This window comes from Mchenga conophoros, linkage group LG4 (assembly GCF_057382185.1).
Source record: "Mchenga conophoros isolate Kocher_MC1m ecotype Shallow Benthic linkage group LG4, M_conophoros_male_GT1.1, whole genome shotgun sequence".
Classification (NCBI taxonomy): Eukaryota; Metazoa; Chordata; class Actinopteri; order Cichliformes; family Cichlidae; genus Mchenga; species Mchenga conophoros.
In genome coordinates this window covers 6,351,365-6,370,745 of record NC_140529.1, presented here as the reverse complement: position 1 = coordinate 6,370,745, position 19,381 = coordinate 6,351,365, and the positions used below count along the sequence as shown (strand labels likewise).

The window sequence follows — 19,381 nt, the reverse complement described above, 5'->3', positions numbered from 1 at the left end:
AGACATAGGTTACGAAATATGTCGTGACATAGATCTAACCTACCCTATCGACTGTACTATTTCTGCAGTTACATTGCCAGCTGAATACCAGAATATGACATTATGGTCAAAAAGTGAGAATGATATAGGATTTATTGACTGCATACCTTATCACGCACAGCTAAAAAACAAAAAGCGAGTATATGTCAAGCAACATCCCATTTCTGCCGAAAAAGCCGCAGCTCTAGATGTCATGATAGGAGATTTATTGACTACAGGAGTAATAAAGCCCACACTCCTGTCAATCCTGTGCCAAAGCCTAACAAACCTGGCGTATGGCGTTTCATACAAGACTTAAGGCAAATTAATGCAGTCAACATTCCTCTGCCACCTCTCGTTTCAGATGTTCACAGCATATTGACATGCATTGCATACACATTTTACCGTGGTGGATTTATGCTCCGCTCCTTTTTCTCAGTACCTGTGACACACAGCCGTTATTTGCATTCACACATAGAAATAAGCAGTACACTTGGACTCGTTTGCCCCAAGGCATGATGGACGGCTCTGCTGCTTTCTCAATGGTGCTGCACTCCTCCAGGGCTGCACCCTGATCCACATGTGGATGACCTCCTCCTCTGTGCTGAAAGTGAAAAAACTGTGTCAAACTGCTACACACATGCTTCTCCAGCACCTCCAAAAGACTGGCCACAAAGCATCAGCAAAGAAAATGCAGTACTGTCAGACTTCTGTTCAATATTTGGGATTCACACTGTCTCACGGAAAACGTTCCATGACTGCAGACAGGGTCAAAGCTGTGACCTCTGTCCCTCGTCCCACTACACAGAAGGAAATGTCGTCCTTCTTAGGCATGGTGAACTATTGCAGACAGTGGATACCAGACTGTTCTTTTCATGACCACATTCTGCGTGACTGTTGTAAAAAAGACAAGCCTCCTCGAATACTGTGATCCACAGAAATGACTGTCTCTTTCAATGCATTACAGGGAGTGCTGACCTCCGCCACTCAAAGGTGCTGCCTGAATTGTTCAGGAATGCCGGCCTGCCTGAGGGCAGTAGCAGCTTGCTCTATCATGATAAGGGACTGCGAGAAGCTCACACTCTCACATGACACTATTCTACACACCAATCACCAGGTCAAACATAACTACACAACATATGCAAATCTCACATTTATTGATACTATTCTGTGTTCTTCTGACCGACAGGATGGCTCAGACAGGCTTGACGTTCATGACTGCATGACACGTATACAGGAATCCACAGCACCACGTCCAGATTTAGAGCAAACACCTATCCCAGACTCAGCCACGGTTTATGTGGACGGGTCCTGTTCAAGGCCGAATGACAACTCATTTCTTTGTGGCTATTCAGTGGTAACAGTGCCTGACATCATACTAGAGGCTCACTCATTACCATTTCACTCAGCACAAAAAGCAGAGCTCATGGCTTTAATACGCGCCTGTGAGCTACATTTGGATAAGCATGTGACGATTTACACAGACAGCCGCTATGCATTTGGCGTTGTGCATGACTTTGGCACATTGTGGAGACAGAGAGGATTTAGATCTGCTGATGGAAAATAAATTGCTAAATTCTGATTTTGTTCAAAGACTTTTTCAAGCTATACAGCTGCCATCGGCCGTTGCAGTTGTAAAAACGAATGGACACAGTACAGCTGACACAGACGAAGCAACAGGTAATGCCTTAGCAGACGTGACAGCCAAGGCTGCAGCTGCATCACAGCTCCCACCTCCGCAGGAAGTATTATCTGTGCCCCTACAGCTGCCACTTGTTACACTCCCAGACTATTTAGACACAAATGTTGATTTAAAATTCATACAAGAGCAAGCCTCTGCATGTGATTACACCTATTGGGAGAATAATGACTGTACCTTAGATGACAGAGATGGCTTATACAAAATCTTAAGGGTTTGATTGCCCTCCCATATTCCCTGATGCCAGTCCTTGCCCGACATTTTCACGGTGTGAGTCATGTCGGACAAAGAGGGGTAATAGGGGCAATAAAATCAAGATTTGTAATTGAGAAAACATCACATGCAGTAAAAGCATATTAGCAACCTGTCTAACATGTGCACGAACTAATGTAGGAAAATCAAAAGCGAAACATCAGCATTTACCACAACCAGATTTTCCATTTCATACATTACAAATTGATTTCACACATATGCCAGCACAAGGAAGCATCAAGTACTTACTGGTAATAGTGGATCAATTTAGTAAATGAGTAGAAGCTTATCCAACCTCAAAAGAAACTGCAGAAGTAGTCTGTCAAAAGTTGAGCAATGAAATAATACCCAGATTCGGAATACCTCACCAGATTAACAGTGATAGAGGATCTTCATTCACATCAGAAGTAATTCAAAAGTGTGCTAAAACTTTAATGACCTGGGTCAAATTACTTACTTAAGTCCTGTGTGAGATTAGAAGGACTCAATCTGCAGTAACCAAATTATCTCCATTTGAAATAAGACTATTTCCAACACCATGGTCAGCTTCCAGAGGGGCACCGCTAGTAGAAGGTGATGTATATTGCATTGTCCACTGATGTTCACAACCTGATAGAAAAACTGAATAATAACTATCAGAAAGTTTGTCTCTCTCAGCTTTTCCCCTCCACAGTTCCACCAGTGGAGACAAGGAGACGCATGTTGGAGAAGCCACTAAAACCAAGGACACTCTGGGAGGCCGCGCGTTTTCCAGCCCCCAGGCTTTACTGGCAGTGACGAAGAACCAGCATCCTCACAGACGGACAACCTCAGTGGATTCATGCCAGCAGGGTTAAGACCAGCCCAATCGGACCATCTCAGGCGTCGGATCAAGCAGACGACATCTCCGGCGAGCCAGCGCCCGGAACTAGAGCAAATAAACACACACGGGTAGATGACATCCCAGGCGAGCCAGCGCCCGGATCCAGTGCACACACGCAATCACTGATTAACACACAACGTCTGAAAGAACAACGACAAGGTACTCAAACATCCAGCAGGAACAGAAAGCCAAAAGTACCACATGATGTCTAACCTGATAAAGCCAGACTCATTTCATCCTGATAATGGAGAAAATGAAATGCCCATTGTCATCATACGACGCTTATTCAATGTCTCTCGAACCTGGGACCAGGCCAGGAGACAACTGAAGAACTGTTTTTCTTATATACTTTCTTATATATTTAGGTTATTTATCATATCTATCGCATTAACCTTAGGATTTCTCTTTGCTATTTTGTATTGTAAACTGCAACCATGTTCACATTTCTGCAGGTCATATTTTGCTGACTATACCTCATGCTCCATTTTGCAAGACACCTACTTAATGCACTCCTCACGTTCTCTAAAATCAGTAAATAGCAACATAGACGCCACTAATAAACCATTTTATGCACCCTCTAGAACAGGAGCTAACGCCTGGTATGAAAATGCCAGAACAGCCGCTCGTGATTTAGGAAACAGTAACTGTTATGTCTGTTCAAAGGCTAATCCAGAACAGGTAATAGTAGGATACCCCATATCCGGTTTCCCCCTCACTGAGGGACTAGAGAAAATCAGCGGATATAATGCTCTCTTTAAAGACGCTTTACAGTTGACTCTGAGCCCTCTCGACTGCCTACTTAGACACACACACACACCAACTAACCCTGAGACTCCATTAGGCGAATTATTGAAGTTATCTAATGACACCGCAGGGACCTGCGCCCCAATGAAACGCCCTAAGAATAGGTTAAAGCCCTCACTGCCCTTAGGACAGATCCCTCTCCATTTTAATACTAGTATGATATGTCTGCGCAGACTAAAGTTAACTGGCCCAGACACACACATAGATTATACAAAGGATAACTATACATTCTTCTCTGACTCCCCAGGTGCACGCTGTAATGAGACATGGCTAGCTGTCTCTGTGGCTGAAGTTGTATCATATCTGGAGGAACACACACACAGTTCAAGTTCGAGCAGAGAATCGATCATTGTTCCCCCAGACGGTGTCTTAAATGACACTGACTGGGGGGAGTTAGTTAAATCACACATGGTCACGCGCCTGACCAGACCAATCCCACATGCTTATTGGTTGTGCAATAATACCCTTAGATTAGCTTTACCTGTTAATTGGACCGGTACCTGTGGTCTAGTAACCGTTGATGTATGCTGTACTTTCATTCCCAATAATACCGCTCCTAACGGTTCATTCACACAAGCTATGAATAAACTTGAAGCATTGCAGATAGAACTAATTGCCAATACAGGTCACGGTCAGTGGCTACATAAGTGGCTACAGGACACGTTTGGAAGATGGAAGGAACTAATTGTAGCCTTTGTAACCGTTGCAGCATGTTTTTGATGATTATTGTCTGTTGTGTGGTACCCTGTGTACGTTCAATGATAACCCGTATAGCTACTAGTACAGCTACTTCAATGTATTTGCAATTGGCACAAATTGACCCAGATTATGTGTCAGATGTTACCAATGATGTTCCTGATGTGTATATTGAACATTAGGTTGTGAACTATTACATTTTATGATTTGCTTTTTATATTATGTTATTACATTTGTGATTTTTCCTTTCTATTTGAGTTATTATTTTTAAAAAATAATAAAAGAGGGGAACTGTTAGGTATTTTGATACCATAGTAGCATTTACAGGATATTGTTTTATACAGGAAAACTGTTACTCAATAAGGCCCATCTACTAGTTGTTTTTCTCTTTCTCTGTGACCCAAGAATTAATGTGTAGGACTCACAAGCTGGTACCCCAAGGTCGAAAACACCACAGAGATGAGACCACTTCCTTACTCCCATCCTCCCTTCTTCTTTATCTCCTGGAAAAGGCTCGTTAAAGGCTAGGTGGTTCGTTTCAGAATTCACTAATGAAAGAACTCTGTATTTTATGTCTAGGAGTGTATTTTGCTGGGATGATCATAAATTATAGCTGAACTGATAAACTACACAAGGGATACTTTGCTCACAAGGCAGGAAGACGTTTCCTTATTTGGTCTGTACCGGTTTGAACTGGGAAAGCTGACACACGAACCTTTTTTTTCATCTATATAAACTGCTGTGTATCAAATAAACCTTTGAGTCGATTTGGGAAGACAACCTGAAGCAGTCTGTGTTTCCTTGTTCTCCCAAGCTGCTCCCGACGTCGTAACTAACCCAGCTGAATGGCATACCTGAGTGTTACTTTAAATAATTAGGAATCTTAGAAGGAAAGGACAGAACTCTGCTTATCGCTCACGCCACGGAGGAAACCCGGGAAGGCAATTTCCTTCAAATCCTTTGATTTTTCTGAAAGTCGACAGAGCCCTTATAATCCCGTGTGCCTTATGTATGAACTCTGGTTGTGTTTACTGACCTCGAAACGATTTTATGTGCACGGCGCTCGAAAATCTGTCAAATGTTTCAGTACGACTTTGCTAAGCTACGAAGCCGCACCGCTTGATGGATTGCCGGAGCATTACGGCTATCGTAGGCGGAGCGATGCGTACTGTGCTTCAACATAATATTACTGTATTGTGTGTGTGTGTGTATGTATAAGCTCTTTTTAAGTTTTGTGGATATTATACATGGTTATGCTGAGGATATGTCAGCCAGTTTCCACTGGAAATGCTTTTTGGTTAAACTGTCAGTGAGGAATTTGCATTTGCACTGTTAAATTTTTACATAACTTGGACATAAAAAACAGCTGCTTGTTTAAGTGAAAATCATTGGTTATTTTATTTTATTTTATTTTTTTTTTTGCACTAATAAAGTTGTGGAGTTGTAAAGAATTTTGTCTCGTGTCAATTATATTGTCAGTTATATCGTTATCTCAAATTTTCAAAAGTATATCGTGATAAATATTTTAGGTCATATCGTCCTGCTCTATACAAGGGTATAGCAGCATTTATCCAGACATATTGTTATTCATCAGAATCAGAAGATCAATTCCTGTATAATTTCTGTGAGAACATGACAGAGTATGTGTTAAACTTTACGTAATAGCAAATTTGTCACTTTGATGAGGAAATTAACTTTGACTTTGGCTTCTGTCTCATTTCTGCTTCAGATTCCAAACTTGAAAGAAGAAGAGGCGATGACAGTGGTACAGATATTTTTTTTTAAGACTGGATGCTACTGATGGATGCTACACTGTGACTGAAGCTCGGAGAATTAGGATCCAATTAAAGTTGCAGTTATTTGAAAGCATGAAGTGAGAGGGGTGGGCTCTTGCATGTCTCTATTATAAGGGGGGGATCTGAATATCACATCATATCACAAATATTTATGAAAGGATTTTCATGAAAGCCTAGTCGCTGTGCTCGATGGAATGAAGTTTAAACTAGATTTTGAATGACAAATGCAGATAATGGAAAATAAAGGTGCAAACAAACTCAGATTTCAGTGACAAACCTTTCAACCACAGTGTAACAGCTCGTGTTTACTTAGGACATTGTCTCTTTAATATAATTTTTAATATACTTTGAAATGTTTTCAACTCAGCTATTTGTGACTGAGTCTTTATTATAGTCTTACTTGCTAATGAATTTCAGTAATAAGAACAACAGAAGTGATTTGTCTGTTTCTTAACATTTGTGGAGTCCACTTTGTGTTAAACCCTGGTCAGGGTGTTTGTGCTTTAACAGTATTATTTTCTTCTCTTTTTAGCGTAACACATTTCGCAGCGACATTGGAGAGGGTTCCATTTTATTAATGGTAATTTTTTACTATACTACTACTTTCATAAACGGTGCCTTTTAAAAGACTTAATGTTTCACACACGTGGTTTCCTCGACTGATGGTTGAATTAGACCAGAATGGATTATAAAACAAACAGAAACGCAGCCTTGACTGATTTAATAATAAGTTTGCTTTTTTGTCAGAAGGCATCAAGTTGTAGCTACTAAAATGTTCTTTTCCAACAGCTCTTGAAAAAGAATAATAATCCAGGTCTGTTTGTGTGCTCCATACTGGACTTCTCTCTGCTGGGAAGAAACACACAGTTCACTGGGATAAATTTCTTTTGCAAGGAGCTGAAAAGAGAAGTGATTTTCTTTCTTTCTTTTTTCTTTTTTTGTGGCTAACAATTTTATGTTGAAAAGAAATTACCTGTTTTTTGCATTGGGAAATTCAGTAATACACCATTCAGAAATTATCCCTTTTGCAAGTTTTTTTACTAGTGTCTGTACAAATATGGGACATACAGGGAGTGCAGAATTATTAGGCAAGTTGTATTTTTTTAGGAATAATTTTATTATTGAACAACAACCATGTTCTCAATGAACCCAAAAAACTCATTAATATCAAAGCTGAATGTTTTTGGAAGTAGTTTTTAGTTTGTTTTTAGTTTTAGCTATTTTAGGGGGATATCTGTGTGTGCAGGTGACTATTACTGTGCATAATTATTAGGCAACTTAACAAAAAACAAATATATACCCATTTCAATTATTTATTTTTACCAGTGACACCAATATAACATCTCCACATTCACAAATATACATTTCTGACATTCAAAAACAAAACAAACAAATCAGCGACCAATATAGCCACCTTTCTTTGCAAGGACACTCAAAAGCCTGCCATCCATGGATTCTGTCAGTGTTTTGATCTGTTCACCATCAACATTGCGTGCAGCAGCAACCACAGCCTCCCAGACACTGTTCAGAGAGGTGGACTGTTTTCCCTCCTTGTAAATCTCACATTTGATGATGGACCACAGGTTCTCAATGGGGTTCAGATCAGGTGAACAAGGAGGCCATGTCATTAGTTTTTCTTCTTTTATACCCTTTCTTGCAGCCACGCTGTGGAGTACTTGGACGCGTGTGATGGAGCATTGTCCTGCATGAAAATCATGTTTTTCTTGAAGGATGCAGACTTCTTCCTGTACCACTGCTTGAAGAAGGTGTCTTCCAGAAACTGGCAGTAGGACTGGGAGTTGAGCTTGACTCCATCCTCAACCCGAAAAGGCCCCACAAGCTCATCTTTGATGATACCAGCCCAGACCAGTACTCCACCTCCACCTTGCTGGCGTCTGAGTGGGACTGGAGCTCTCTGCCCTTTACCAATCCAGCCACGGGCCCATCCATCTGGCCCATCAAGACTCACTCTCATTTCATCAGTCCATAAAACCTTAGAAAAACCAGTCTTGAGATATTTCTTGGCCCAGTCTTGACGTTTCAGCTTGTGTGTCTTGTTCAGTGGTGGTCGTCTTTCAGCCTTTCTTACCTTGGCCATGTCTCTGAGTATTGCACACCTTGTGCTTTTGGGCACTCCAGTGATGTTGCAGCTCTGAAATATGGCCAAACTGGTGGCAAGTGGCATCTTGGCAGCTGCACGCTTGACTTTTCTCAGTTCATGGGCAGTTATTTTGCGCCTTGGTTTTTCCACACGCTTCTTGCGACCCTGTTGACTATTTTGAATGAAACGCTTGATTGTTCGATGATCACGCTTCAGAAGCTTTGCAATTTTGAGACTGCTGCATCCCTCTGCAAGATATCTCACTATTTTTGACTTTTCTGAGCCTGTCAAGTCCTTCTTTTGACCCATTTTGCCAAAGGAAAGGACGTTGCCTAATAATTATGCACACCTGATATAGGGTGTTGATGTCATTAGACCACACCCCTTCTCATTACAGAGATGCACATCACCTAATATGCTTAATTGGTAGTAGGCTTTCGAGCCTATACAGCTTGGAGTAAGACAACATGCATGAAGAGGATGATGTGGACAAAATACTCATTTGCCTAATAATTCTGCACTCCCTGTATTAAAAAAAATATATATATATATTTAACTTGTCAGCACGCAGACATTTTTTTTTTAATGTACCGGTCCCAAATTACAGATCCAGGTTTATTTTGATGGCAAGAAAGGCCACTGAAAATGTTAGTATGTAGTATGTAAAGTATGTGTGATATTTAAAGCTAAAATTCTACAGAATTTGAGACGAATGACTCTTTACCAGTTCAGCCAAGAAGAGGGTTCAAGCATCCAACCATAAGACGGTTCTTGGCTATGAAAAGCACCTGGTTGTTGTGCAACTGGCTAAAGGACATTTACATTAATTGTCACGGTTCTGGGTCAGTTTGACCCAGTATTTTGAGTTGTCATGTTTTTGCAGGTTTAGTTTAGTTCCATGTGTCATTTTCAATTCAATTTCTTTATTGTCCCACAAGGGGAAATTAGTTTAGCAGCAGGAGGATAAGAACAAACAGAACAATACTATAAAACAATAATAACAATATTGTTTTTTCTGTCTGTCTCTGTGTCGAGTCTGCGTCTTTGTGTGATGGTTTCTTGTTCCTGTTTTATTGTGAAGGTCTGAGTCTCGTGTGAGTGTGTGTTCAGTTTTACCTCTGTCTCGTCTTGTTGATTACTCTCAGCTGTGTTCCCCACCTGTGTGTAATCTCCCTGTGTTTCTCTGTGTGTATTTAAGTCGCGTCTTCTGTGTTTGTAGTTGCTGGTCCGTCTGTGTATCCACCATGTCTCACCCATGTGTTCTCCCTGCTGTCCATTGTCATTCTCCTCTGCTCGTTCTCATTCTTGTCCAGGTTTCTGCTCTGTAGTTTAGTTGTTTCCAGTCTAGTTTAGTTCGTGCTCCATTTGCTGTTTGTCTATATTTATTTCGTATATAATAAACCACCCTCACCCCTTTACAAGTGCCTGCTTTTGGATCCTCCTTTATTTCCCACACGGCTCATCTCACTCGCCGTGACATTAATATTAATAGGGGTGGTTGATCTATATATTGGAGCATGCGTGTATAATTCTGACACGGTGCGGATTAGAGAATGTCCAAAATAAATTCAAACATTTGCACCAAATTCTTGTTTTCGTAAAGTTATAAAAGATGTACGCTTTTATAACAGTCCCAAGAAATCCCCAAATTTCCACAACGATGCAAAAAGAAAGATTTAGGCCACATGACTGTCAACACAGACATTTTGTTTGACGCATGGATTTTAAATGTACTTTCACTTACTGACTACCTCTATTTCTATTGTATTGTCTGATACATGGAGGTCTAAGCAACAAAACTACTTAGGTTTTGGAAAAGATCACAGTTCAGATACACAGCCCAGGGTGTAAAGCGAGCTCTACTCCGCTCCACTTGAAAGCTTACCCAAAGATATGGACTACGCAGCCATAACTTTTGGACTGATAAGAGCTGACTACAGCCATTCATTCTGCCACAGAGACCCTGGGCATTTTCTCTAACAGGCTGTAAACATACTCAAGGGACCTGATTAGAGCAACTGCAGATTGGGGACTGCAACAGTGGCTTGATTTTTCAGCTGCCTGGGTTAGATCTGTTCTAACCCAGCTTAGCTGTCGCCCCCCTCGTGCATCTACAAGTGTCCAGTCTCAGTTTGTTTGTTTCACGAGTCAAGCAAACACTTGACTTGATAATACACAGACTAAACACTTCTCTCTTTCTCTTTATCATACAGACACCTGAAAGTTCCATCATCATAAATTCACCTGAAACCACCATAATTGAAAGCCCTTGCCCACACAGAACACATCTTTAGAAGTTCCGGACTGATGAGAAAATCTTTTCTAAATTTGGCCATCGCAGAATCTGGGTACGAGGATCTGCTCTATACAGCTTGTTAACACTCCAGATGAAGAAAAGGTGGTCTGTGAATGACTCTGAGCTCGAAAGGAGGATAAACTTGTGAAGAATGTGAAGAAGAGTGAGACCGAACAAGCCGCAGCATGCCTATTCATGTACCTGCTCTGCAGTCGCAAATCAAGAAGGTTTTGTGGATTACCCCAGCTCCACGTCCAAGCAATAAACTGTCCACCTCATGTAAAATGTTTTACTGCTGTACTGGTTTTAAGTGACCAAGTTCTTGCCAGAAGAACTACACCGGGCTTGTTACATTAGGAATATTGGTGCCGATGAGGGAGTCTGCCGGCATCTAATCCAGCCCAGTCACATGGTTTATTAATTAAACTCCCGGAGAGCAGCCATTTGGCTTTTCTACCTTTAAAACCCAGAGAGCAGCCAAATGGCTTTTAGCTAGGCTTTAGCTTCAGCGAAGTGGAAGCTAAATTGGCTAGTCATTCATATGTGAATTAGGTTGTTACCTGGGAATTCTGGAGGGGAGGGGGGGTGTGTGGATGAGGGGGTGGGGGAGCTGCTAAAAGCTGTGAACTTCCTTTTGTGTTCGTCTTGATGCATTCTCAATCATCCAGGGAAATAAATCTCCAAAAGTCACCAACTTGGAGTGTTTCAGTTTGCCATCTTAGGGAGAAATCAACACACATGGGTGTATGTTCTTTGTTGCTGAGATTTATTGATAAAAACAGTACAAAAAACCAACCATTTGTACACATATTTACAAATGGCCTGCTGAGTGGTGCACGGAGCATGTTCATTGGTTCATGGACCTCCCTGAACTAATGGCATTTATTGCAATTGTCATCTTGCGGGGGGTTAACAGGGTTCCATCTCTACGTGACTGCTGGTCAGCAAACCTGGGAAACCCACAGATCATTGGAACTATGGCACGAAACCGCTTCCAAGACATCATGCAACACCTACGCTTTGATGACAAGTCCACCCGCAGTGATCGAGCAAAGACTGATAAGTTCGCTGCAATTTCCAGTGTGTGGGGATCATTTGTCACCAACTGCATCACGTGCTACAACCCTGGTCTACATATCACCGTTGATGAACAGCTTTTCCCATCAAAGACTCGGTGCTGTTTCCTGCAGAATATTGCAAGTAAACCTGACAAGTTTGGGATCAAGTTTTGGGTGGCTTGCGACCTAAAATCCAAGTACCATCCAGTACTATCCATTTATCTTATTTCTTAGGTGTTTTCAACCTCTGCTGCCACGCTGACGGCATATGCGGCCAAACGGAAGAAGTCTATATTCTTAGCAGCATGCACAGCGTGGTTCAGACTGATAACACTATCAAAAGGAAGCCAAACACTGTCACCCTTTACAACAAAACAAAGTGTGGCGTGGATGTGATGGACCAGATGGTTCGGGAGTACACTGTCCGCAGAGGAACACGGCACTGGCCAGTTGCCGTGTTCCTGAAAACACCTAAGAAATAAGATAAATTGTTATTTCCATAGCCCTTTTACACACAATGAAACACATAAACATAGAACCACAAAAGACCTGCAACATACCTGAGTGGTGAATTCATTGCGATCTGTCTAGTGGATTGAGGAATTTTCCTGCGAATCTTGTTGACTGGGCCGAGGATGGTGGTTTTCCGTCTAAGAAGTTTTTGCGCAAGTGAAAGCGATGTGAAAAAATTGTCCGTGGTAACATTTCTGCCCTTGTCTAGGAATGGTTCCATCAGCCTCATTACTACATTGTCAGAAAGTCTCTCCCCAGTGGGATGATTGGGGTCCTTGCCAAGATATGGGAAGACATTGCAAATGTACTTGGATTTTAGGTCGCAAGCCACCCAAAACTTGATCCCAAACTTGTCAGGTTTACTTGCAATATTCTGCAGGAAACAGCACCGAGTCTTTGATGGGAAAAGCTGTTCATCAACGGTGATATGTAGACCAGGGTTGTAGCACGTGATGCAGTTGGTGACAAATGATCCCCACACACTGGAAATTGCAGCGAACTTATCAGTCTTTGCTCGATCACTGCGGGTGGACTTGTCATCAAAGCGTAGGTGTTGCATGATGTCTTGGAAGCGGTTTCGTGCCATAGTTCCAATGATCTGTGGGTTTCCCAGGTTTGCTGACCAGCAGTCATTTAGAGATGGAACCCTGTTAACCCCCCGCAAGATGACAATTGCAATAAATGCCATTAGTTCAGGGAGGTCCATGAACCAATGAACATGCTCCGTGCACCACTCAGCAGGCCATTTGTAAATATGTGTACAAATGGTTGTTTTTTTTTGTTTTTTTTTTTGTACTGTTTTTATCAATAAATCTCAGCAACAAAGAACATACACCCATGTGTGTTGATTTCTCCCTAAGATGGCAAACTGAAACACTCCAAGTTGGTGACTTTTGGAGATTTATTTCCCTGGATGATTGAGAATGCATCAAGACGAACACAAAAGGAAGTTCACAGCTTTTAGCAGCTCCCCCACCCCCTCAATCACACACCCCCCCCCTCCCCTCCAGAATTCCCAGGTAACAACCTAATTTACATATGAATGACTAGCCAATTTAGCTTCCACTTCGCTGAAGCTAAAGCTTAGCTAAAAGCCATTTGGCTGCTCTCCGGGTTTTAAAGGTAGAAAGGTAGAAGCCTGGCAGTGCTACTGTTTAAAATAATCAAATTACAGCATTTACATTTATGTTAGACGACTTTTAATTAACTGCTTTGGCCCCACTTACAATGAAAAATTAAAAAATTCTAGTCATTGACCTGTGCAGTATGTTAACACTATTGGAAGTAAAAATAACTTGAACTCCAATTTTGAAAACACAACTGTCTTTCTTTTGTTTTTTTTTTAATTTATTTTTTAAATCTCTGACTTGTATTATGAGTCTGTGGTCTGGGAGAGAGTCCTGTAACTCTGTCTGCAAAATACAGTATATAACGACCAATGTTGGGCAATTATTTATATAGTTCTTCAAAAAAAGTAACTGAGTTATGCAAACAAAGTTTTTTGCAGCTATTTTTTTTTTTAATGCAGCCAAGGCGATTTTTTTTTTTCAATAAACATTTCAAACTATTTACAGAACAATCAGCTGTTCTGCATCAAATCTGATGCCACACAAAATTATTTGTGCCACTCCAAAAAAATAATTTCTGTCCACTATGCGATGAAGGAGAACAACATCCTGATACCTGCAGGCCTGACAGCAGCAGATGTATCACTGCTGTAACACCTGTAACATTCAGCCGTCGCCTCATTGTTCTGACACACACAACGAAACTACACTACACACTAACTACACAAGATTTGCACTAAACGTCTCAAATCTCTCACATCTCAAAACACCGCCGTCACTCCTAAAAATTCACCCCGTTTCTTAACAACTAGATGCCACGTTGCCATATCATTTTTTGATTGGTCGACATGGTACTTTCTTGGACGAATAGGAAAGGAAGAGGGGGGTGGGGTTTGTTTTTGCTCACAGGCTTTCGAGCCTTTTTTCTTATAAAACGCCGTTTTTACCGTTTCTTCCCGCAGTAAATATAAACAATTATAGTATTCAGGAAGAAAAACAAACATTGCCTATTTTTATTTTATTTTTATTTTTTTATCACAACTCTGGTTTTACGTGGCCGATCAACACAATTTAAAAACTGGTATAAAGTCCACACTTTTTCCGTCTGTTGTTCCGTCTGTCCTGCTCACATCTCCAATGGTTGTACACGTTGTCATTAACGTGGCTTCACTCCACATCAGCTTTGCTAAAACACCGGTGTCGGCACATAAGGACGCTGTCATAGCCTGTCAATGACGTTGATTGGCTGCGTATATACGCATTATTGGCTGAACTATGGGATAAGTTGGCATCGTTCTAATCCCAAATGGGAGCAGCCAGTCACTCACTAACACTGCAAAACAGGATTGTTGAAGTATTAATTTTAATTTCAATTCAGGTTAGATTTTTTTTTTTTTTTGTGCGCAACGCAGATTTTATGTGCACAGAGACTGTGCCAGCAGTGCGCAATTGCGCACATGAGCAGCTTAGAGGGAACATTGGCCCTGACATTGTTCACGCCTACTGGCTGAAGAAGCTGACTGCACTCCACGAGCACCTGAATGAATAATGAACCAGCTGCTAGTTAACGAGAGACACCCGGAATGGCTAACCGAAGGCCGGACAGTCCTGATACTCAAGGACCCCCAGAAGTGACCAGTCCCCTCAAACTACCGACCAATAATCTGCCTCAGCACCACGTGGAAGCTCCTATCAGGCATCATGGCGGCTAAGATGAACAGGCACATGGGTCAATACATGAGCGGGGCACAGAAAGGGATGGGCAAGAATACCAGAGGCGCAAAACGCCAGCTACTGGCAGACCAAGCAGTCAGCCGAGACTGCAAGACCAGACTGACCAACCTGTGCACTGCCTGGATTGATTACAAGAAGGCCTATGACTCAATGCCCCACAGCTGGATCCTGGAATGCCTAGAACTATATAAGATCAACAGGACCCTGAGAGCCTTCATCAGGAACTCAATGGGGATGTGGCGGACATACTCAAGCCCATAGCACAAGTCACCATCAAGTGCGGGATCTACCAAGGAGATGCTCTGTCCCCACTGCTGTTCTGCATAGGCCTGAACCCCCTCAGTGAGATCATTAACAATACTGGCTATGGATACAGACTACGGAATGAAGCAGTTGTCAGCCACCTCCTGTACATGGATGACATCAAGCTGTATGCCAAGAGTGAACGAGACATCGATTCACTGATCCACACTACCAGGATATACAGCAATGACATCAGAATGTCGTTCGGACTGGAGAAGTGTAGTTGGATGATAACAAAGAGAGGGAAGGTAGCCAGAACAGAGGGGATCAAACTACCAGAAGGCAACATTGCAGACATAGAGGACAGTTACAAGTACCTGGGGATCCCGCAGGCGAATGGGAACCACGAAGAGGCCACTAGGAAAGCTGAACCACCAAGTACCTGCAGAGGGTCAGGCAAGTCCTGAGGAGTCAGCTGAATGGTAAGAACAAGATCCGGGCCATCAACACGTACGCCCTGCCCGTGATCAGGTACCCAGCTGGGGTAATAGGCTGGCCAAAGAAGGAGATAGAAGCCACTGACATCGAGACAAGAAAGCTCCTTACCATGCATGGAGGGTTTCACCCCAAGTCCAGCACCCTGAGGCTGTACGCTAAGCGGAAGGAAGGGGGCCGGGGACTGGTGAGTGTCAGCACCACAGTCCAGGATGAGACAACGAACATCCAAGAATACATTGGGAAGATGGCCCCAACTGACCGAGTGCTCAGTGAATACCTCAGGGAGCAGAAACCCAAGAAAGTGGAGGAAGGCGAGGAACCATCATGGAAGGACAGGCCCCTGCACGGTATGTACCACCAGCAGATAGAGGAGGTGGCTGATATCCAGAAATCCTACCAGTGGCTGTACAAAGCTGGACTGAAAGACAGCACGGAAGCACTAATCATTGCTACATTTGCAAAACAGTCTATCAGGAGCCTTGGTGTTAGTATTGACTCAGCTCTGACTTTGGATGCCCATGTAAAATCTTTGGTTCGCTCCTGTTTTTATCATTTGAGAAACATTGCTAAGCTGAGTCCCATTGTATCGCGCTCCGAATTAGAAATTGTCATTAATGCATTTGTTTCATCTCGTCTGGACTACTGTAATTCTTTGTTTACTTGTTTATGTAAAGCCTCTTTGGAGCGTCTGCAAGTTGTTCAGAACGCTGCTGCAAAGCTTCTGACCAAGTCCTCCAAGTCCTCCCATGTCACACCCCTGCTGATTCAGCTGCACTGGCTCCCCGTTAAATTCAGGATCCAGTTTAAGGTTTTGACCTTGACTTTCAGGGCCCTGCATGGACAAGCACCAACATATATAAGTGAACTTTTACATCCATACATTCCCAGCAGGTCCCTGAGGTCATGTGACCAGGGCTTGCTTGCTGTCCAGCACACGAGGCTGAAAACAAAAGGCGACAAACCTTTTGGAACTGTGGCCCCCAGATTGTGGAACTCTCTCCCTTTGAGCCTGAGATCTGTGGACTCAGTGGTTGCTTTTAACAAACGGCTAAAAACCCATCTTTTTAAACTTGCTTTTAGTTGATTTTTATTTTTAGGTTTTAGCTTCTGTGAAGCACTTTGTGATTTTTATCTTGAAAGGTGCTATATAAATAAAGTTTTACTTACTTACTTTACATGCCTGCACAGGAACAAGCACTGAGCACAAGATCCATTGAGGCTGGGGTCTATCACACCAGGCAAGACCCCAGGTGCAGGCTGTGTAAAGATGCCCCAGAGACAATCCAGCACATAACAGCAGGGTGCAAGATGCTAGCAGGCAAGGCATACATGGAACGCCATAACCAAGTGGTCAGCATAGTGTACAGGAACATCTGTGCCGAGTATAACCTGGAAGTCCCGAGGTCAAAATGGGAGATGCCCCCAAGGGTGGTGGAGAATGACCGAGCTAAGATCCTGTGGGACTTCCAGATACAGACGGGAAAAAATGGTGGTGGCTAACCAACCGGACATAGTGGTGGTCGACAAACAGAAGAAGACGGCCGCAGTGATCGATGTAGCGGTTCCGAATGACAGCAACATCAGGAGGAAGGAACACGAGAAGCTCGAGAAATACCAAGGGCTCAGAGAAGAGCTCGAGAAGATGTGGAGGTTGAAGGTGACGGTGGTCCTAGTGGTAATCGGAGCACTAGGTGCGGTGACTCCCAAACTAGGCGAGTGGCTCCAGCAGATCCCGGGAACAACATTGGAGATCTCTGTCCAGAAGAGCGCAGTCCTGGGAACAGCTAAGATACTGCGCAGGACCCTCAAGCTCCCAGGCCTCTGGTAGAGGACCCGAGCTTGGAGGATAAACCGCCCGCAGGGGCGTGCTGGGTGTTTATAGAGATATATATATATATATATATCTATATCTATAGATAGATAGATATATATAGATATATATATAGATAGATATAGATAGATAGATATAGTAGATATAGATATAGATATATATAGACCTGCAATGTATTTTTGCAAATAAAGGCCCTTTTTCGGCTTTAAAAGCTTTGCTTTTGTGTTGTACTTCTGAGTCCTCTCAACACAGATCTGACGTGTCCAAAGCATTATGTGGCAAATAAACTTATCAAAATAAAGACAAAAAAGAAATCAGCCTTCTTGAAGCTGTTGCCAATCTGACACTTTCCAAATGTTGCTGGATGGTGGATCTCAAGCTGACACTACTTTTCTGTGTTCATGATTTCACTGATTAGCACTTCAGCCTCATCAGTGTTGGGTGTAATCAAGCTAAACCTACATACTAATAGTACACTAATATATAATATATATTAGTGCTCTCAAACAATTAAAATGTTCAATCTGATTCATCACAGGGTTAATGTGGATTACTTTTGATTAATCACAATTAAATATCATTAATTTTTTTTATTTATATTAATAGCATTTCATCTTGCATGAGCAAACGGATTCGAGAAAAAAGGGGAAATATACACACTTAACGCGTTTATTGAACATCTTGAACATTCATGTTAACAGAAAACTCTGTAAACATTTATCCACTCCTCTCTGTCACTCTCGAGGAGGCACTTAAAGTCTTTGAGATGAGGAATCAAAGCTCTGTAAAGCGCGTGTTCTCAACGATATTAACAGCTCAGCAGTTTGTTGCAATCCACTTGGCATTGTGCCAATCAATATGTTCGAGGCTGACTTACTGAGTCCTTGATGCTTCGTGAGTAATTTGTCGCAAGTTGGGTGATGCGTTAGCCAAAGTCCTAGCAGCATCCCCGACTAACGTATGCTTCACGTCAATGTGATAGTTTATGCTGGAAGTGCTTTGGTGAAAAGAAAATTCCTTCTTGCACAATGTGCATAATACTTTTTCCTATCTAGATGGCAAATGTGCGTTTATCATCTTGCATAGTTGATTGGCTCAGCTGCGTCACTACCACATCAACTGCCCATTTGCGTATGTGCGAAGGTAACTCTACTTGGACAAACTGCCCAAAATGCGTTGACAGAAACATTTCAGAGAGTTTGAGTCATTCTACACTAGTGATGTGTCGGTCGCGAACGAAATAGACCGGATCTTTGACGTGAACGACGCGAGCCGGTGTTGTGCCAAAGTAGTTACCCCCGGCAAAAATTGTTTCCCCATCTACGAGAACGCGCAAAGTAGGAGGAGCCACTTGCCCAGCTCCGTTCTGTACGCTACTTGTCACTGATCTGCAGTCGACGCAATAAAGAGTAAAAGCTGGAAAACAGCAGACTCTATTAATTTCATAGTTTCGTGACATTGTAATGTGCCGTGTGGAAGACAATTTACCTTAAACTGTACACTGAAATAACCTGCTGGGAATACTTTGTCTAGAAAAAGACTTTGATACTATAATACTGTAAAACCAGACGCGATTATGGAAACACGTCGCTCTCCGGTGAATTTACACTCAGTTTACACTTTGTAGCGAAGCTATCACGAAGGAGTTTATTTGCAAAATCAATCACAGTATAACCAATAAGTACAGTAACTTTGGAGAGGATTTCTTCTTCACAGAAAAAGTTATGGAGGGATACAGATTTTATCAGGCTGTGTGGCATTGGCTGCCAAAATGTGTGCCCCCCCCCCATCCATATTGGCGTTGCTATCACAAAGGGTATATTTGCAAAATAAGTCATATAGCTAATAACTACAATAATGTCACGGAAAAGAGGGACCCAGGCGCGGTTCTTCTTCACAGAAACACAGTGCGT

At 42.3% G+C, this 19,381-nt stretch overlaps 1 protein-coding gene across 3 annotated transcripts in view; it reads left to right on the top strand.

The window, feature by feature from the left end:
• Positions 1 to 10,986, top strand: part of LOC146575407 (uncharacterized) — a 58,131-nt gene extending 47,145 nt beyond the window's left edge. For 2 of the 3 annotated variants that reach the window (XM_085270109.1, XM_085270108.1), the window contains exon 13: positions 2,627 to 5,111. In XM_085270109.1, coding sequence (XP_085126235.1) covers positions 2,627 to 2,746 — 120 coding nt within the window. In that variant the 3' untranslated portion in view covers positions 2,747 to 5,111. Of the gene's footprint in view, positions 1 to 2,626; positions 5,112 to 6,060; positions 6,097 to 6,659; positions 6,708 to 10,441 lie in introns of those variants that run through there. The other variant, XM_085270110.1, reaches the window with a different exon arrangement.
• The last annotated feature ends 8,395 nt before the right edge of the window (positions 10,987 to 19,381 follow it).